This window comes from Belonocnema kinseyi, chromosome 8, assembly GCF_010883055.1.
Source record: "Belonocnema kinseyi isolate 2016_QV_RU_SX_M_011 chromosome 8, B_treatae_v1, whole genome shotgun sequence".
Taxonomy (NCBI): Eukaryota; Metazoa; Arthropoda; class Insecta; order Hymenoptera; family Cynipidae; genus Belonocnema; species Belonocnema kinseyi.
In genome coordinates this window covers 15,168,354-15,190,930 of record NC_046664.1, presented here as the reverse complement: position 1 = coordinate 15,190,930, position 22,577 = coordinate 15,168,354, and the positions used below count along the sequence as shown (strand labels likewise).

At 25.2% G+C, this 22,577-nt stretch overlaps 1 protein-coding gene across 6 annotated transcripts in view; it reads left to right on the top strand.

Moving 5' to 3' along the window:
* The window catches only part of LOC117177796 (venom metalloproteinase 3-like), a 300,190-nt gene that overhangs the window by 203,492 nt on the left and 74,121 nt on the right, over nucleotides 1–22,577 (top strand). For 5 of the 6 annotated variants that reach the window (XM_033368725.1, XM_033368723.1, XM_033368726.1 and 2 more), the window contains exons 4-5: nucleotides 11,580–11,640; nucleotides 20,122–20,333. In XM_033368725.1, the coding sequence (XP_033224616.1) occupies nucleotides 11,580–11,640; nucleotides 20,122–20,333 (273 nt within the window). Of the gene's footprint in view, nucleotides 1–11,579; nucleotides 11,651–20,121; nucleotides 20,334–22,577 lie in introns of those variants that run through there. The other variant, XM_033368728.1, reaches the window with a different exon arrangement.

Sequence of the window (22,577 nt, the reverse complement as noted above, 5' to 3'; positions counted from 1 at the left end):
GTTCAGAAAAAAGATGAAATAATTTTCAGTGAAGTTTCTACCAAAATGCAGTACCTAAACGTACTTTATTGCACTCTTATACATTTCCCGAAGTTTCAGCTCAATATTTTACTTACAAAAAAAGTTCTTAGGTTCAAAAAAACATTCAGTGAACTGAAAAATTGTGGTCGGTAATATAGGTATTTAGCTGTGTCACATGCCCTTAAGGCGAAGTTGAAATTTTATACACCTTATATGGCTACAGATTTTTTTTATAAACAAAGCCTTGTTTAAGGATAATAAAATCAGCTTAAATTTAGCTCTAGGCCAAAAATAGACTTAGTTTAATACTATTGTTAGAACTTTTTTGAGATTATATTTAGTTACTATTTTAATTTAAGAAAAAAAATAAAAAGTAGCCGAACAAAAAGACAAAACTGTGTTTTTAATCTGATTGAAAATTTTGATGAACTTCATGTGGCTGCAGATAAAGAAATTTTGTTTAAAAAAACGAAATCTTGTTTTCACATAAAAAAATAGACTTGAATTTCAGTTTCAGCCAACAAGTAGGCTCGGTTAATTACAATATGTAAGACTATGTTCGTGAATATATTTTTATTTTACTTTTTTTATTTTTTATATATTTTTCAAGACAAAACTGAAAACCAGTCGAGCATAAAGTAAAAAATGTATTTTTACTCTAATAAGGAAATTTCATAAGCTTTATATAGCAACAGGAAGAAAAGTTTTGTTTGAAAAAGCCAAGTCTTGTTTTAAGATAAAAAATCGACTTAAATGTATATATAGGCTAAAAAGAGGCTTATTTCAAGGTGTAACAAAAGTAATTCATTTTTTCTAAGTTTTTAAAAAGATTATTGTGGTTTGACTGTAGACCTTGAAGTATAAAATTGTTGCAAATCGTATTTTCACTTGCAATAATCGTTCTCTATAAAATAGACTTTTGTGTAATCAGATCAAGACCGGAAAGTGTAAACGAGTTTACCGAGAGTCTGGGATCGAATTCTGCGAACGTAACGCGTGAAAGTAATCGACCTTAGAGGTCTAAAAGCTACTTAAGATTATCGAAGAAATACCGTGAAATATTTTCTAGTCATCTCGATTGAAAATATAGACCTTGCAATATAATTGTGGTATTAGATGAGTAGCAAAAATTTCTAAGGGCTAATTAAATTTCAACACCAGATTTTTTCTCAATCCTCTAAATATACTCACATTCCGTTTTTTATAACCTTTTTATAACTTCCTACAAGTATTGAAACAATAAGTTATAAATTTAGCATAAAATCAAATACATTTCACAGTTAGAAAGGTAAATGTCAAGAAATGTATAAAAATGATAAAATAAATAGTCTTTAAAATTGCCTCCTTATATAGATATTACTTGAGCCATAAAATAAATGGTTTATTTGAAGACTAAATGGCAAACAATTTACATAATAATGAGAGCATTACTTCACTTAGGAAAAATACTCAAGTTATAATATAATCATAGATATTATCCATTTTAAAAACAACACTTAAATATATTTCAACCACAGAATAATTTTTGTAATATAAAGCCATTCTTAGGAATCACTTTGAGATAAACTGCTGTACAATAGAGAACCACTAAGTAACCACTAAATGTCACTTAATAAATCATTTTTCTAAAAATAATGAGTATTCCCTAAGAGAAACTCATACAATTTTTTTAATTTGGGTGAATTTTTCGAAAAATGATCTGTTTTTAACTAGAAAAAGCAGTATAATTCGCGAAATTGAAGATTTCAAGCGTCCAGCTATCTCAGCTTTTTGCCATGCTTAGCCCCGTTTGTATGGTAAATTAAGAGTCCCACTTTTCATTCACAAAAAGCAATAGAAAGTCACGAAATAATTTTTTTTCTGTGTTTCTCTTTACCCTACAGTTTTTTAAGGCGTTTTCAACAAGAAAAAAGAAATAGGTGTATAAGAACGTTTGTGAATTAGATTGTTTAATCTATATCATTTTATATTTTTAACGTAAATAAAGAAAAAGCGAAAATGGCACATTTTTTCAACATTATCAATGAAAAAGAGTGTTTGGCAATTAATGAGCAGAAAGTAATTGTTCTCCGTTCTTCAAATCTTCAAATTATATAAATGGTGGTGTTTATTTAAGAATTATTATCATTCGATAGTATTTGTTTATTTTATAAACAGTTGATGAAATAAAGAAATAATATCGAATTACAATTATTCATAACTAAAAACCACCACTTATATAATTTAAAGGCGTTGAGAATGAAAAATAATTACTTTCTGACCATAAATTTCCAAACTATGCATTTGTTTATAACATTTGTTTGTAAAATAAAATAAAAATATCGAATGACAGTTTTGCATAAATAAAAATCAACAATAATATAAATTAAAGACGATTAGAAAGAAAACGGTTACTTTTTGTTTTTAAATGGTCAAATTATTAATTTGTTTATAAAATAAGCAAATAATATCAATTAACAATACTTTATCACAAAACCTCACTAGTAATGTAATTTGAAGACGATTAGAGAGAAAGGCGATTACTTTTTCTATATAAATAGCCAAACTATGATTTTGTTTATAAAATTTGTTTATAAAATTCACAAATAATATCGCATAACCAATCTTTATTATTAAATATTATCACTAATATAATTGAAGGAATTAAGAAATAAAAACGATTACTTTCGGCGAATAAATTCCTAAACTATGCATTTGTTTATATAATTTGTTTATAAAATACACAAAATTAATTCAGACAACAAATTTCCATGATGAAATATGATCGTGCCGATAAATTCAAGCAATTACAACTTTCAAATATAATTTGCAAGTAAAATTTTCATGATGTTGATATTATGGGAATATAATTATTTTATAACAATTAGATTCGATATCCTGTTAATTATTTGTATTCTTTAAATACTTCGACATTTCTTTTGATCAAAAATGGAATTAATTAGGTTGTTTATTTAAAAATAAAAAATGATTATTAAAAAGTGCCTCATTTTTCTCTTTAATTATTTATATAAAAAAAGGATAATAATAACAATTGAAAACTCTAATCAATAGACACGCTTACGCAACCATGGCTGATCACTGCAAAAATTTTCTTTTTTTAAATCGGTGAATAATTTTATTGAAGGCTGTAGGGGATTTTGAATTATCCTTTTTTTAAACTTTATATTTTGTGTCCGATAAGTCAACTGAAGTCTTTTTTTGGATAGAAAATATTTTTTTTCTGAAAATTTGTCTTTTGATTTAAAAGTTAACTTTTTATAGTAAAAATATTGCATCTTTTTGGATAAAAATGCAACTGTTTGATTTTAAAATTCCACTATTTCCTAGAAAATGTACCTTTTCTTCAAAATTCATATTTTGGTGTTGAAAAGTCAAATCAAATCTCTTTGAATAAAAATTCAACTCTTTTTTTGAAAATTTGTTTTTTGATTTAAAAATTACTTGTTTTAGTTTAACTTTCATTGTATTTTGACAAAAATGCAACTATTTTGTTGAAAAATTATTCAATTTTCTTGAAGTCATTATTTTTGTTTGAAAATTCTTCTGTTTTGTTGAAAATTGAACTATTTTGTAGAAATTTTATTTTTTGTTAAAATTTAATATTTTGGTGTTGAAAAGACAAAAGGAATATTTTCTGGATAAAAATTCAACTATCTGGTTGAAATATTCGCCTTTTTGAATTAAAAATTAAATTTTTTCGCAGAAATTTTTGTTTAAAAATTTATATTTTAATCGAGAAAAGTCAACTGAAATCTTTTCTGAACGAAATTTCAACAATTTTTGTTTAAATTCATATTTTGGTTTGAAAATTCATCTGTTTTAGTAGATTTTTTTTTTAAATGAAAATGCAACTTTTGGGTTAAAAATTATTATTCTTTCTTTGTGCATTCAACTATTTTTTACGAAAGATTCGGTAGGAACACTTTTTTAAGAAATAATTTTTCTTTCAGACTTATATTGTTAGTTAAAAATTTTAATTATTTTATTGAAAATTAATCTTGTATAATTGAAAATTCAACTGCTTGAATAAAAGTTAGACTGCATTGTTAAACAATATGTGTATTGAAACGCTATGTCTTTGGTTGAAAATTCGACTAGTGAAAAAGCCTTTTTTTGGTTTAAACTTAGTTTCTTAACTGAAATTTGATTTTTTCAAATTTAAAGATTGATATTCTTTAGCTGAAAATTCTCTTTTTTTAGGGAACAAAATAACTATCTTCGTTTTAAATTTCATTTTTGTTGTTTGGTTGGAAATTAAAATTTTGTAGAGAAAATTCGTCTTTTGACTTGAAGGTTCAACAATGTAGGTAAATTTTTATTTCTTTCTTGAGTGAAAATCTTTATTTGTTGAAAATTTGTCTTTTGCATTTAAAAATTCTTTCCTCTTTCTATAAATTTAATCTTTTTTTAAATTTAAAATTCAAGTATTTTTTTAAAAAGCCATCTTTTATGGTAGAAAAGACAATTTTTGGTTTAAAATAAATGAATAAATTTGAAATTTTTACATTTGTATCTGAAATACTGTTTTATTCCGTTTATAAAAGATTTTATTTGAAAAGTATTACAAGATTATAATGCTGCTTTTTAATTATTAATCATGAACGAAAATTAAACATTATTCAAGGAAAAATCAGGAAATTTTGAAAAGGAAGTTCTCGCACACCCTTTCCAATTCTAGTAGCATAAACTAGTAAAAATTTCTGGAAACTAAAAATTACTTTAAGTAATAGGAGGGAAGGATATTTATTTACGCTTTAATACAGGGGAAGAGTCCCTAATGGGAATTATAAAAATCGTTTTCACAATTATGATACTTGGTACAATAAAAAAAATGTTTCGAAAAACTAGCAAAGATGTCAGTTAACTAATGTGGTCACCATTAACCGAAACGATTTTCGTCTTGGACATGCTTACACAATTTTCGTGATAACTCAAAAACCAGTAAATGTTTCATCAGTTTCTTGGTCTTATCCTAAAAAGGATATTTCAAGCTATAATTTAGCGAAGTTTCAATATTCTCCAAGAATTTCCCTGAAGCATGCAGAAAGCATGCAGACAGTTAGTCTTTCACAAATTCTATCTGAGTTCCTATTTATCGAAAAGACTTCAACTAGGGATCAATCAACGCGAAATTTAATAAGCTTTCTAAACATCCCTTGTGTTTATTTTCTCAATTAATTTATCGCTGAGTTAACCCCTAAAAACAAAGAGATGTTTGAAACATGGTCTGATAAGTCTGCTAACACTGAATAATGTCATTTATCTGTTTAAATAACAATTTTTCTGGAATATTTTTGTCAATGTAAATATTTTGAATTGGAAAATGAAAGATTGGATAAATGTTAAATGAATGTATGCATGATTTTAGTGGCAAAGTAAGTTAATTTAGTTTAGATTCTAGCAAAGTCAGGTTTGTGGGTCTTCCTAGCGTCAAGACAAGACGAGACAAGAATAGAGTGATTTTGCCATGTAACTGTGGAATTGTTAAGATTGTCAGAGCAGAGTGTAAGTCGGATACACGGGCATCTCAGTGTCGAAACTTTCTCAGACTGTTGGTCAATGCCTTCATAATGGCCGCGAATCGTGTAACTGCACTTCCACAGCGTACGTTATATTAGCGAAACCAGTTGAAGTAATAGCTTGCTTTAGCAGCTGGGTATTGTTTCTAAAGTGAAATCAAACAAGCGGCAAAGTGCTTTTCGCAAAACCCTAATCTACACATTTGGCTTACACTGATTCATATCTACATTAAACTTGAAAAAGTGAAGAAACAATTAACATTTCGAAACTAAACGATTCCTGGAAACAAAGCCAAGAAACCGACGACCATATTTGTAAAACGACCGTAAAATCTTCCTATTTTAATTTGAAAAAAGATCCTCTTAAAAAAATTTCCTAAACAAGAACACAAATTTTTGGACAAAAATAAAAAAGTGGACAATAAAAAAACATTTGTAAATAACATTCACCAACGTTTCGGTACTTATTTAGCACACTTATAAAGTTATGAAAAATTTTCGAGCAGGTAAGAACAGCAACGAAACAACGATGCTCTATTTTTTGCTTGATTCTCACGTATCAAAGGGAGAGCATCGTTGTTCCGTTGCTGTTCCTACCTGCTCAAGTTTTTCTAACCTTAATAGGATTTGATAACAATAAAAATAAAAAAGACGAAAGAAAAAAAGGAAGCGGATTTATTTGGTTGCATTCTCAAATTTTTTACTTCTTTTTTATTTTTGTATAACATTTTTTTTTTAATTTTTTTTAAAAGAGGTTCTTTTTCAAATTCTACTTGGAAAATTTTGTAGTGGATGTCCAAATTTGGTCGTTGGATTCTTGGTTTTATTTTCAGAAATATCAGAAATAAATTAACTTAATTATTGAACGTTAAATAATATTTTAGATTTGATTTTAATATAATTCAAATATATTTAATTTTTAATGAAAAAATTTTCAAAAATCTGGAATTAGTTCCAGCCTTTACTGCTTCTAGATTCCGGTTGAAACCATCTAACTTAAGTAATTTAAACTATCAATTTGGGAATGCCTGAATTTACACCAAAATTAAATCTTCCAACTTAATTAAAATGTTTAAAAAAAGATGCCTCTTCCAGTTTATAAAAATGTTTAAAGCAAAATTTTCCCCATTCTAAGCCAATAAAAATCTCCAAATTAATAGAAATGATCCTCTTTAAATTCAGAAAAAATTAAAGCCATAATGTCCTCCTGTCCAAATCTCCCCAAAAAATATATTTTCATTTAAATGATTAATAAATTGAAAATTACCTCACTTCCAACTTAAACAAATGTGAAACAAAAAGAGTTACAATCTTCAATTTCAAAGAAAACGTAAAATGTTATTCCCTTCAACTTCATAAAAAATCTAAAAAATTTAAAATTTTCCCGCTTCCAACTCAGAAAAAATTTAGAAATAAAAATTACCTTTCAACTCAATTGATATCTTAAAAATAAAAAAGTATCCTTGTTTCAATTCGTGACATTTTTTATTTTATTTTTTTGCAATTTTCTTTGTCCCAACATAAAAAATTTAATTCAAGATTTACTCCTTTCTGACTCTCTAAAAATCTCAAAAGCAAAAAATTTCCCTGTTTCAATTCGGATAATAATTGAAATTGCCTCCCTTTAACCTCAATACAAATAGTTAATATTCAATTACCCTCTTCTAATTTTCTTTTAAAAAATATTGAAAATAAAAAGCTTACCACATCAACCCACTAAAATTATTAAAAAAAACATTTTTCAATTTACAAAAATTCGTCCCTTTCAGCTTGATAAAAATCCGAAATATAGATAATTGTCCCTTTTCCGATTAAGAAAAAAAAAAAACTGATTTCAGTTCAGAATAAATTAAAAAAAAAATTTCCTTCCTCTCAAATCAATAAATATTTTGATAATAAAAAATATTCTCGTTCTAATTTATAAAAGATTGAAAACAAAATTTTTCTGATCCTCAAATCGATAGTAAAAATAATCATTCTCTTTCAATTCAGAAAAAATTAAATCCAAGATTGTATTCTTTACAATTTCGTAGTTATTCCAAAAGCAAAAAATTTCGCTTTTCTAGTTTGGAAAATAATTAAAATATTCTTCCTTCCAAATCAATAAAAATAATGAAGATTAGAATTTACATTCTTCAAACTTATAAGAAAAAATGAAAATAAAAAGACCAACCCCTTACCTCACTAAAAATGAAAAAATGAGCTTTTCAATTTCATAAAATAATTTCTTTCTTTTCAACTCTATGAAAATTAAAAGAAAAGTGTTTCTGTTCTAATTTAAAAAATTTTAATTTAAAATTACGACTGCAAACTAAAGAAAAATTGTAAACAGAAAAAGAAAGAATATCCTTTTTCAGTTCAAGAAACAACAAGGAACTCAAATTTAATTCTTTTAAAACTCAATAAAAAGAAGACAAAAAATATGAAAACAAAAATTTCTTCTCTTTCAACTGAAAAAAAATTATTCTTGTTTCAATTAATAAAATACTGAAAAAAATTCTATTTTTCCGAATTCGATAAAAATCTTAAAAGTAAAAAGTTCCCACTACCACTTCAACAACAATTTGAAAATAAAATATAATCGCTTTAAAGTCAATTGAAATATAAAAAATAGAAAGTTTTTCCGCCCCCAACTCAATCAAAATTTTAAACTTAAAAAAGTTCCTCTTCCAGTTGGGAAAAAATTGAAATACCAACATTTTTCCCTTCCTTTTAAAATTAAAATGAGGACATGAAAACGTTTTTTCTTTTTATAAAGAGATACTTTTTAGTTACATTATTTTTATTGAAAATCATTTCAAATTAAAAATTGTTCAATTGTTATTGAAACGTTAAAATTCAACACATTGAATTTCTAATTTTTTAGTTTTAAATAAAAAATAAGAATGTTAGTTTTGATAAAAGGAACTGGTAAAATATTTACCATAAAAATAAGTTTGATTTTTTATTTGAAAAAGCACTTTAAATGTTCAATTGATTTGAAAGTTTTAAATAATTTATCTGCTGTTCTAAATTTCCATAACATCGCTTATTATTTTATTTGCAAATAATGTTCGCGATAAAATCTGCGTGTTAAAAAAAAGAATATATATATAAACTAGAAAGCCCTAATATAAACCGAATGCATTACCATGCAAATTTATGTCGTAGATGCTTTAAGCACCTTGTAGAGTAGATTAAAATGTTCTTATGACGACTGGGAATGAGTTAATTACTATATTTAAATTCGAATTTAGTTTTATGTTTTAATGAAATTAGCATATCCTACATTATTTGAATTTTATATACGCACAATTTCTTAAAATAAATTTTCCATTCTAAATTCGAAAATTAAATTGTGTTTCCGATGGAGTGCGATCCTAATTGTAAACACTTCTTCCTATTAAATTTAACAGCACAGCACAAACCAAGAGGCATAAAATTAAAGATTTTTTTTTTAAATTAAATAAATACCTATGCTTAAGTAATTTAGAGAAGAATTTTTCATTTTATTTTCAAACCCGATAAAAAAAACTTACTTCATATTGACGTCAAATGGCTCGAGTAGACATATTTCTGAATTTTTTAAGAGGACATTCACAGGCCGCTTAAATTAAAGATGAGATTTTGAAGAATACGTCCTGTAAAATTTAGAATTATAAATGAAATATAATTTGTCTTTTTTCGTACAGAATTAATCTTCCTGGTTGAAAAATTATGTGTTAGGTTAAAAAATCAACTATTTGGTTGAATAGTGACGTTTTTTTAGCGAATTAATTTTTTTGGTGAGGATTCATAATTTTAGTCAAAACATTTTCTCTTCAGCTGAAAATAAAATTATTTTATTAAAAAATTCGCTGTTTCATTTTACATTAATTTTATCAACTGAAAATTTACCTATTTTGTTGAAAATTAACTTTTTTGATGAAAATAAACGTTTCTTGTGAAAAATTCACGTTTTTTGTAGAAAATTCGTCTTTTTTTGTTTTGCTTAGGAATTAATTTCTAAGTGAAAATCTACCTATGGCATTTTTTGTTAAATAATTAATATTTTCGAAAAAAGATTAATCTTCTTATTTAGGAATCAATATTTTCTAGTTAAAAATTGAACTATTGAACTGAACAATAATGTATTTTGTGAAAAATTATTTTTTTATTTAAAATGATTTCTTTTTATTTAAAACCAAAACTGTTTAGTTGTAGAAAATCAAACTATTTCTTGAAAAATTAATATTCTTGTTGAAAACTTATATTTTTTGTTGAAACTTAAACTGTTTAGGTATTAAATTCAACTTTTGGCGAAAAGTTCAACTATTTAGTAGAAAATAAACTTTACTTAAAAAATCAATTTTTCGAGTTAAAAATTTATCATTAAAGTAGATAATTTTTTGTCTTGAAAATTCGACTATTTTGTACATTGTGACTTAGAAATTCCAAAATTTGGTAGAAAATTAACTTTTTTGTTGAAAAATGATTTTTTTTCATAAAAATTCAACTGCTTTCTAGATAATTTGTCTTTTTGGCTTAAAAAATGTAACCATTTGTTTTGAAAATTATAGTTATTTTGTTGAAAATTCATATTCTTTTAGCATTTACTTATTTTATTGAAATTTTGACTATTTTGTTGCAAATTAACATGTTTTTGTTAAAAAATAATCTTTTGAGTAGAAAATTAATCTTTTTTCTTGTCAATTTATATTTTTAGTTAAATTAAACAGGATGAAAATTATTTCTTATTTGTTGAAAAAAAATTTATTTTTTCTTATTGAAAATTCAATAATCTGGCTGAAAAATAATCTGTCTTGATTGAAAATTAGTTTTCTTGTTAAAAATTCTTTTTTTCTTATTTAAAAGATAATTGCTTCTTACAAAATTTGACTCTTTAGCTTGAAAACTAAACTATTTGGTTAATAAATTATCCTTTTGGCTAGAAAATGAATCTCATGCGTTGAAAATTATTGATATGGTTGAAGATTTAGCTATTTTATTAAAAAATCGTCAATTTTCGTTGAATCCGACTAGTTCAAAATTCTTGTTTTTTCTTTCAATAAGCAATTTTCGAAACTGAAGCTGATACTAATTTTTTGAATAGTACAATTTTCAAACAAATAGGTCTGATAATTCAACTATTTTGTCGAAAACGATTATTTTTTCTTGAAAATTATTTTGATTATCTCAATTTGGTACTATTCTATGTTTGGTTCAAATATTGTTTATTAAAAATTGAAATTTAATTATTGAGTGGAAAAATCATATAAATGATTCTTGTTTGTTCTAAATTCATCTTTTTGGATAAATTGGACTGACCGAAAATTCGTTTTTATTTCATGAAAATTAATTTCTGAACCTGACATATTGAAGATTCCATTTTTGGTAAAAAAATACTTATTTCTTTACTTAAAAATTCAAAAATTCAGTTTAAAATTTAATTGCTTTAAAGGAATTTGAGTTTTTAGATTGAGAATTAAACTACTTGGTTAAAAAATAATTCTTTTAAATGAGAAATAAATTATTTTTGTTGAAATTTATTTATTTAGTTGAGGGTTCACCTATTTTTGAGAAAGTCCTTATTTTTGTTAAATTCCAATGGTAGAAAATTTATCTTTGAACGTTAAAAATTCAGCTTTATGGTTAAAAATTTAACTTGAGTTTGTAGGTTCACCTTAAAATTCAATTCTTCATCTTCATTTTTCATCAATCTTCTTCCTTTATTCTTATTTCTTAGTCCAAATTTAATTTTTTGTAAAAAATCAACTATCTACTATTTTACTACTACTATTTTACTATCTACTATTTTGGACTACTAAGTAGTCCAAAATGACCATGGCTTTTTTATTTTTAATATTATTTTTCAAAATATCGTCAAAGTCAATGAAATGCTTTCTATGGATTTCCGTCTGAGAGGTAGTAAAGTAGACATTTATGAAGAACACTTTCGCTGCCCGGTGTGAACCCTAAAGACACTTTTTTTGTATCTTTAAAAACGAATAAAATCTTTTTTTTCAGCAATTCCCGTTGGATCGGAATTTTATTTGACCAGTGAAATAATTGATGTTTCAGATCCACGAACATATGACCAGGGAGGAGATGCTGTCGGTGTTCCAGACGGGCCACGAATCCGGTAATGAAAAGTAAAAAAAACTGTTTATCACCACTGCAGACGTTGAGGCGCTGATTTTTTTAAATCCTTTTTTTCCTCTCTTTCTGTTTACCTATTCAGTCCTTTGGAAGCCCACCTGGTCATTTCCTTCTTTTTGTGCTTTAACTTAACCGCTTATTAATTCATCAAAAGTCATTGGTGTCTAACCCATCGGGAGAGAGGAAGACAGAGTGGGGTCATCGACTAAAACTAAATGATTCAGAGTAGAATGATGGTCTTCGTTGAACCATGGACGTATATTTTTCATGCCTGAGAAACGTTTTTAAATCCTTCTTTATCGCTGTGAATCATTTTTCATGAATATTTAAAGTCCCATACGCATACGACAAAGCAAAGGTTCTCTGGATGGGTGCGCTATTCCACAGCATACGTGACCTCACTATGTCTTCCTCTTGAACTCACGTAGTCTACCAAAAGATTAGCGCACACACGTCTGCGACTGGATATCGGGTCAAGCACGTGTATTGATATCGGTAATGTTTTTATGTTATATTTTTTCTCACGAGCTTATATCAAATGGTTTTTTTAAAGACGGCTTTTCTTTACAAACTGGAATTTTTTCGGAAATATGAAATTTGGATAAAATTATTATAAAAGCATGTGCTCCCGAAGAACTAGATATTGAAGATGTGTAAAGAATGGCAAAACATTTTTTCTGCCTAGAAGCAGAAAACTGAAAATTCTTGGTAATAATTTTTTTCTTTAAAATGCTTTTGTTCTGAAACTGGGGTTATAAATGTTTGTGTTGGTTCAACTCGAATTCTGGGATCTTTTAATTTTGCGTAAGAAGAGATTTCAGAATAACAACTCGATAAAGACTAATACTAAATTTTAGAGGATAGCAAAAAAAGCGACAAGTTTTAGAAAATATAAAATTTTGATGAAATTATTTTATCACGATGTTCGCCCGAAGAAATTTATATTGTAGATGCGTAAACAATTGTTAAACATTTTTTCGGTGTAGAAGCAGAAAACTCAAAATTCTTGGTAATAAGTTGTTTTTTTAAGACTGCTTTTATTCAGGAACTGGAAGTATAAATGTTTGTTTGGTTCGACTTGGATTTTGGGATCTTTTAATTTTGTGTTTGAAGAGATTTCAGAATGACAACTGGATGAAGACAAATATGCAATTTTAGAGAACAGCGGACAAAAAAATTTACGACGAGTTTTAGAAAATATAAAATTTTGATAAGATTATTTTCCCACCATGTGCTCCTGAAGAACTTTATATTGAAGATGAAACTGGGAATGTAAATGTTTGCTTTGGTTCAACTCGTACTTTGGGATCTTTTAATTTTGCGCTTGAAGAGATTTGAGAATGACAATTGGGCATACAATAATGGACATACAAAAATGAAATTTTGTAGGACAACAGAAAAAAAATGTCGATAAGTTTTCAAAAATATCGAATTTTGATAAAATTATTATAACATCATGTGCTCCCTAAAAACTTTATACTAAAGATGCGTAAACAATTGTAAAACATTTTTTCTGTTTAGAAGCAGAATACTCAAAATTCTTGGCGCTCAGTTTTTTTTTGTTTGAAGACTGCTTTTGGTTAGAAACTGGAAATGTAAATGTTTGTTTTGGTTGAAATTGTATTTTTGAATCTTTTCATTTTGCGTTTAAAGAGATTTGTGAACAATTGTAAAACATTTTTTTTTTTAGAAGCAGAAAACTCAAAATTCTTGGCACTCAGTTTTTTTTAAAGACTGCTTTGATTTAGAAACTGGGAATGTAAAAGTTTGTTTTGGTTCAATTCGTATTTTGGGATCTTTTAATTTTACGTTTGAAGAGATTTGTGAATAAAAACTGAATGAAGACAAAAATTAAATTTTAGAGGATAGCAAACTAAGCATTTGTGATAAGTTTTCGACAATATAAAATTTTGATAAAATTGTTAGGCAAGCATGTACTCCTTAAAAACTTGATATTAAAGAGGTGTAAACAATAGCAAAACATTTTTTGTGTAGAAGCAGAAAACTCAAAACTCTTGGTAATAATTTTTTTTTGAAGACACTCCTTTTTTTAAAAAACTGGGAGTATACATTTTTGTATTCTTCCACCTCGGATTCTGGGATCTTTTAGTTTTGCGTTTGTAGAAATTTGCGAGTGACAATTGGATAAAAACGAAAATGAAATTTTAGAGGATAGCCAAAAAAATTTGCGATAATTTTTCGAAAATATAAAATTAATATACAAGTATGTATTGGTAATGTATAAATTGGTAATAAACTTATTTAATGGAATCAACTACTTTTTTTTGTATTTATTTTTGAAAGACTGATTTTCTTCAGAAACTGAGAGAGTTATTGTAATTCAGATTCTGGTATCTTTTATTTTTTGTGATTAAAGAAATTTGGGAATTACAACTAGGTAAGAACCAAAATTAAATTTTATGGGATTGACACAAAAAAAAATTTGCGATAAGTTTTCGAAGACTTAAAATTTGGACAATTCGAATGGCAAAAAACGCCAAAAATATAATTACTGACATTGACGATTTTCAAAGTTTTAAACTACCAAAAATAAATAAACCTACCGAAGTTATTTGATAAAGAAATTTGAATAATCCAAAAGTTAGATTCAAATAAAGTAGAAAAACTTAAAATTACAAAAATTATAAATTTTTCGAAAGTTTAAAACCCCTTATTTCAAATTCCTGATGAAAAAAGCTCGTGGACTCGCACACTTAATTATTATTCTAATATATACAAACTGTTGAACACTATTTTTGTCTATGTTTCCGGACATTCCAAAATTAATTAATTTCGTAATTTCGGAAGGATATCATAATTTTTCCGAATCTTAAAAGTCCGGAATATGGAAACATACCGAGAAACAAAGTTAGTGAAACATAAATTTTCCGATAAATAAAAATACCCGAATTTTAAAATTGTCTAATAAAAAGTAAACTATAATCTTTTGCTTTATATTGAGTTTGATATTCTCGAGTGCACCATTTAACCTTAATTATTGGAATTCTAAAAATTCATGAATTTACTACGTTTGAAAATTTGAAAATTCGTGAATTTACTAATTTTGAAATTCTGAACAGTCAGAAATTTGCGAATGCTTAGAATTTTAAATTATGAGAATATGAAATTTCGGAAATTTTAAATTCCTTAATTTAAGTGTAACTATTAATTTAAAAAATTTCTGATTTTGGGAATATGAAATTTTGGAAATTTCAAAATTTGAATTTGCAAATTTCAAAATTAAATATTTTTGGTATTTTTATTTTCTTTTGGAAAATTTCAGTTTTTAATTTTTGTAATTTACTAATTTTGAGAAGGCCAAATTGCGAGATTTAAAAAATTTGGGTATGGAAATTTCGGGAAAAATATAATTCTGGGAATTAAATGATTTCTGTTATTGAATAATTTTTGTAATATAAAATATCCTAAGTTTAATAGTTTCGTTAACTTTAATTTTCGGAATCATTTGAAATTCTTGAAATTTTTTATTTTGGTATGATCTATTTTGAAATGAAAAAATAGGTGTGGAAAAATTATTAAATTTTGTTTATTTTCTAAGAAAGTTAAAATTAATAAATCTAAAAAATTTGGAAACCCTCTTTTTAAATAATCTATTGCAAAAAGTTACATATTTTATTGAAAATAATATTATATAATGCGAAAATAAAAGAGTCGATTCGCAATGCTTATTTAATAAATTTCGGCTGTTTTATTACAAAATAAAAACCTTAACAATCACCTTAACGGTATTAAAAGTTCATCCCTGATGTTCCATTATTCGAAAATGATTCGTTTTATTTCACAATGACTTTTTTTCTGAAATTTGGAAATTATTTATTTTTTTGGAGTTTTGAAATATTGTGAAATTAACTAATTTCGAGGGATGCCATAATTTTGTCGAATTTTTAAAGCCTTGCATGTAGAGGAATACTAACAATAATTAAAAATGGCTAAAAAATAAATTTTTCGAAAAATGAAAATTTTAAAATTTATAATTCTCGAATGAAAATATAACTGCCGAAATTTCAAAATTCAAAATGTTGAAATTTAGGTATTTGTTATTGCTGAGAGTTTTAAAATTGTGAACTTAACTAATTTCGGGAATATGACATTTTTGTGATTTCAAAAATCCGGTCTTCAAATTTCGGGAATAAACTTTTTTGATGAATTAATTTTTTCGGAAATTTTCAATGGTCGACAAATTTATGTTTGAAGAATTTAATAATTTCGGGAATTAAAAATCGGTGGTTAAAAATTTCGTTAATTTTTATTTTACTGAATCTTTTTTCAGTAATTATATTTGAGGTATTTTTTAACATTTAGAATTTGTCTTTTTAGGCAATACAAGTATTATGCCATTCTCAAAATGTGTGTATGTATTTTTCAATGTTATAAAATGGCCCTTTTTATTAAATAACCATTCCCTTTTTTGAAATTTTGACTATTTTATTATCTCTTTTTAAGCATTAAAATTGATATTTTAAATTTCTGATTTTTATAATGGATTCAAAAAAATATTCTAGAATCATTATAATTTTAAGAAATATACTTGTAATTTTTTGTCATTTTAATAAAGAATATTTTTTAACAGAACAAATGACCAATTACAGAATTTCTCATGATTTACTTCTCAAATTGATGAAATTTAATAAATAAAAATTATTTTAAAGTGGTTTCCTTTCATCTCAGAATGTATTCTAACTTATTTTTCATATCAGGATTATTTGGAAGCATAGATTAATTTTTATTTTGTGATTTATTTTCTGTAAAAGAACCAGTTCAGATACTTTTTCATCAGTCTTATTTTTTTGCGATTCGTTCTATAAAGCAAACATCTAAAAAAAGACATCTGACAAATCAGAATCATAAACAAGCAAATAACAAAGTGATTAACAGAAATATGCGAATATTCCCAGAACCAATATTTTTATTTTTCCATTGAAAGAAGCGGTTTCGCCATAATTTTTCTTTTGAAGTGTCTTTTTTAAGAATTATATAAAATTATTTTCGATTGATATATATTTATGAAAGCTCAGTTACATAAAACTGGATTTAAATTTGTAAATGGATCAGAGCATCATAAAATATCTCTAGATTATTTCAGGTTGAAATCGATATACAATTAATTTAAATTCAATTTAAATATTTAAAATTTAAAAGTGGTCCCATAACTTTTGCAAAAATTCATGTAGGCATGAATATTTGTTTAATGTGTTGGATGCAATTTTTTTTTAATGTTTTCTAATTTCGATTCACTATTTCCGTTACTAAATCCGGTTTTTACTGGGGGTTATTTCTTTATCAAATATAATAATTTACTTTTGTTCGTTATTTAATCAAAAATGTTTTATATTCTTAAAAATTAAAGTAATTTTAACAGTTTTTAAATGAATAGTGAAGAAATCATCAAGTTAGAAACCATAAAAAATGATAAATTTATGCAAGTGAAATACCATAATTGTACAAATCTTAAGAAATAATTCAGAAAGAAGGAATTATAAAAGATCTTTTTCTTGCTATAACTTTTTGTCACTTTTATTTCTATGTAAAAATTCTTCTCTGTCTCAGACCCCATTTGAATAAATAAAGAAAGAAAAAATTCTATTGTGACACAATCCAATTTGAATAATATCAAGTAAAAAATTACCTAATAAATACCTGTTCTGAATAAATGCCTTCTACTTCAAAGTATTATTACTTGAAATTTTTCTATCAGTTATTTTCGCTGGAAATTATTATTTTTAGAAAAGATTTTCAATTGGAAATCAGAAAATTTCAAAGAGGAATAAAAATTTTGAAAAAATCTATGCTGTGTTAGCTTTTTTGATTGGAAATTAGTATTTTTAATAAAAAACAACAATTTTAACTTTTCAACGATTTTAGGTTATGTTTGCGCTAAAACCGAAAATGGGTATTTTTAACTAAAAATTCCTAGACTTCTAGAATTAAACTTTTTTCAAGAATTTATATTTTCGGTATGGTTATAATTTTTACCGAAAATTTAATTTTTTGAACGAAAATAATTAAGTTTGATAATTTTTCAACAATTTTAGGTTAGGTTAGCATTTCACATAAAAGATTGATTTTTTAATAAAAAATCATTACAATTTAAACAAGGTTCAGAATCTTCTTGCAATTTTGGTTTATGCTAATACTTTTCATTTGCGGTCGGTATTTTTTATAAAAAAAAAGATTATTTTAGATATTTACAAATTTAAACTATTTTGGGTTACGTTAGAGTTTTAGATAAGGAATTATAATTTTAAAATAAAGTTATTGCAGTCGATGATTTTCAATTTTTGACCAGTTTCAGGTTATATTAAAGTTTTTCACAGGAAATCGGTTATTTTAAACAGTATATTTATCAGATTTTGAAGAAGTTTTACAATTATAAGTTATCAGTGCTTTTAACAGAAAATTATTATATTTAAAAGTATATGTATAATTTGTCAACACCTTTAGGCTATGTAGTTATTTTTCACAAAAAAATTGTGTTTTATAACAAAAATCATTATAATTAAATTTAATCATTTTTGTTCAAAATAATCAAATTTACACGCCTAGTTAGTTTGATCAAAAATGTAAATTAAAAAAAAAATTCTTAGATTTTAAAGAAGATTCAAATTTTTAAATTCATTTTTGGTCACATTACATTTTTTAGTCACAAATTGGTATTAAAAAAAAAAAATATATATATAACTTGAACATAATTCAGAATCATGTTCAATTTTGGATAGTTCTACTTTTTTTATGAACATTGAATTTTTGACAAAAATTTTATTTCAAAGAAGATTTAAAACTCTTGAATAATTTTTGATTCTGTTCACGATTTACATCGAAAATCTATATTTTTAGTCAAGGATCAGTTGATTTAAGAAAAAACACAATTTTTTGAGCAATTTGAGGTTATGCTAAAAATTATCAACAAAAAACGGTTATTTTAATAAAACAAGAAACATTAGGCTTAAAAGATGATGAACAATTTCGAACAATTTTTTAATTATTTTATTTTAGTTTTTCTTATCGAAAATTTGTATTTTTCATAGAAAATTATTAGAATTCAAAGAATCAATTTTTCAACAAGTCTAGGTTATGTTGGGGTATTTCACCTGAAATTAGTGTATTTGTATAAAAATTATTAGATCTAAGTTTAATTATTTTTGTTTAAAATAATGAAATTTATCATATTGGACAATTTAGAATAATATTAGTATTTTTGTTACTATAAATTGAATTTTTTATCAAAATATATTTGTATTTTAAAAAAAGTTACCAACTTACAAAAATTTAAGGTTATATTAGAATTTTACACCATTGATATTTTTTGTAAAAAAATTATTAGATTTTCCAAAAAGACTAAAATGTGTACAATTGTGAGTCAAGCTAGTGGTTTTCATTAAAGTTATTTATAAAAATGTCCGAGAATATTGACAATTTTTTAACAATTGAAGGTCATGTTAACCTTTTCATTAGAAGTCTTCAATTTTAAACAAAACTCAATAAATTTTAAGGAAAAATTAATATCTAAAAACATTTTTTGTCATGTCAGTGTTTTTCGTCCAAAACTGGTATTTTTTTTTAATGTAAGATTTTTTTTTAGATTATCAATAATTTGTTTACACAATTTTTGGGTTCATTGATGTTTTATAGAAAAAACGGTACTTTCAATAAAAAATAATTAGATTTCAAATAAAATAATTTTTTTTTGACAATCTTAGATTATGCTCACATTTTTCCCTGGATATGATTGCATACAACATCTGCAATTTTTCAAACAATTTTAGGCTTAAGCTTATTCGCGTTGTTTTCTGAAAAAATCGGTTATTTTGGATAAAATAATTTTTTTAAGTCGAACTTAAAATGTTGAACAAGTTTAGGTTATGTTTGAATTTTGGTAGGAAATTATTTTTTCTTCGAACAAAAATTTTACGATTTGTTTGCCTCTATATTCTACAAAACTATTATGTATTAAGTATGTTTGTAAGCTATCAATTTTCAAAAAATGATTAAAAAAAATTGTTCTTGCTTTTCTTTCATTTTATATAATAAATATTATAAAATATCAAAATTATGTGTTAATATTAATTTAAAAATTACGTAAAAAAATTGTTTTGAAATACATTATCCGATTTCTATTACTGTCTGACTCGGAGAGACCTTTTCTACTTGCAAGAATGAAAGCTCTCATTTAAATTGTTAAGAGACTTTCTGTCCATTTTTTAAAAATCATTCATATTCATAATATGCAACATAATTCACGTAACCAAAATTTCAATCCATAAAATATTTTTTCCCCCGGAAGCTGATTTATGCCATTTAGAATTCCTTTCTTGGATCACGTGCAATTACATTTCTCACAAATGCAAGCATCCATGGGGATCTAAAGGATGTCTAATTTACATAATTATTGTCTTTCGGAAGTTGTAAACCTCAAGTCAGATTTCATTTATAATTTAAATTTCAGTACCAATTTATGAAGTGGTACCAGTATTACATTCGGTGCACAAGAGAAGTCCGGATGCAAAACAGGAAGTGCACCTCAAGGCTTTCGGGAAAAACTTCAATCTGTCCCTGAAGCCAACAGAGCGTCTGTGGTCAGGAGAACACTTGTCAATGTGGACAGTCAATAGAAATAACTCTCAACCAGATGGACTTCATTATGAGAAAGTGCCAGAAGTAAGTGTACCAAAATCATCTGAGTCATTACAATCTGCATTTCTTGAGAATTTTTACAGATTTTTTTGTTTTTTAAGACTTTTATACTATTTTAAACTTTTATCCTTTGATCCTTTTTTTATTTTTATCTCACTGTGTGATTTGCAGATTTCGAAGTTTTTTCGAACTTTCAGTCTGTTTTGTATTTGATGAAAGCAGAGATAAATTAGCGTGAAGAGCGATACAACTTTTATTTTAATACTAATGATTTTACTTTAGTTTCCTCGAGGGGGAAACAACTCCTTAAAATTGGGGCGAGCATTTTGAATTATGACTGATTACCCTGGATTAACTCTATACACGGAATTACTCTAGATTGCATTGGATTACTCTGGATTGCGTCACTTTAGGGTCGAGTACTCGTCCTAAGCCACGCGAATTTTCAACCAAGAAGGATAATTTTTCAATTACATTTTTGAGTTGTTGAGAAAAACGATAAGTTCTTAACTGAGTAGTTGCATTTTCAATCAAAACAATAATTATGAGCAAGAAGAATTATTTAATACCGAAAAAGATGAATGTTCAACAAAATAAATATATTTTCAAATAAAAAAGCTTCATTTTCAGTGAAATAGTTTGGTTTTCAATTAAAGAAGATATATTTTCGACCAAGAATAGAATATTTACATTTTGAACTCAGAAACTTGACTGTTTACTAGACAAAACAAATTTTCAAGAAAATGGTTAAATTTTAAGCCCAGGAGATAAATTTTTATTTAAAAATTATGAGCCTTTCAAGGGAATAGCTCAATTTTCAGTTCAAAATCAATTTATTATTAGAGATTAATAATTAGTCAACAAAATAGGAAAATTTGTATCTAAAGACACGAACTTTTATGTTAAATGATACATCTCCAACAAACAATTGAATTTTCAATAAAGAAATTAAACTTGAAACTTAGTAGTTCAATTTTGAACCAAAAAGATAAATTTCAAGCGAAAAATTTTATTTTTTACAAAAAAAAAAACAAATTTTAAACATGATATGTAAATAATCAAACAGCGGTTGAATATTTAAATAAAAAATTCATTTACAGTAAAAAAGATACCATTTACATTTATATTTAAAATAAAATTATTTCTCGAACATAAAAAATGAACTAAAACTTAAATTTTCTTCTAAAATAGTTCAATTTATAACCCAAAATATTCAGTTACAGTCATAAAGATAAATTTTCCATAAAACGGACGCATTTTTTTTATTTTATGTTAATCAAACAGTTGATTTTTGGTCAAAATGATTTAATTTCCGTCTAAACAGTTACATTTTCAAGCAAAAATCTTAATTTTGTACCAATAAAACGAAATTTCAACAAAATAGTTAAATATTAAACCATGAAGATGAATTTTTATTTGAAATTATTAATCTTTAAAATGAATAGGTAAATTTTCAGTTAAAAATCAATTTATAATTGAAGATTAAAAATTATTTTAAAAAATATTCAAATTTTTATCTAAATACACGAGCTTTAACTTAAAATGATGCATCTCCAACCGCAAAGTGATTTTTAAAAAAGAAATTAAACTTTTAACTTAGTATTTACATTCTTAAACAAAAAGATAAATATGCAAGCGGAAAAATTAATTTTTGACCAAAAAGAGCAAATTCCAAACATCATACATAAATAATCAACACATTGGTAGAATTTTCAACTAAAAAATATATATTTAAAGTAAAAAAGATACAATAGACATTTTTAGTTAAATACAATTATTTTTGGAATAATAAAATTAATTAACACTTGAATTTTCCACCAAAGTAGGTCAATTTTTTAACAAAAATATTTACTTGAATGCGTAAAGATAAATATTCTGTCATATCAGATGCGTTTTTTTAATACTTCAAACTTAATTAAAACATTCGATTTTTTGGCCAAATTATTTCATTTTCGACCAAACAGATAAATTTTCAAGCAAGAATCCTAATTTTTCACCTATAACTCGAAATTAAAACTAAAAGAATTATTAACTAAAAAGTCAAATTTTCAACTAAAATTAAGAATCTTCATCTATCAAAATGAATTTTTTAATAAAGTAGATCAGCTAAAAAAGTTTAATTTTAAACGAAAAATGAAACAAAATCCCAAAGAAGGAATTTTATACCCAAATAGTTGAATTCTCAAACCAAAACAACAAATTTTCCGCAAAAAAATTGAAATTTTGCACTAAAAAAAGTATTTTTTCGAAGAAAATTGGCGAATTTCC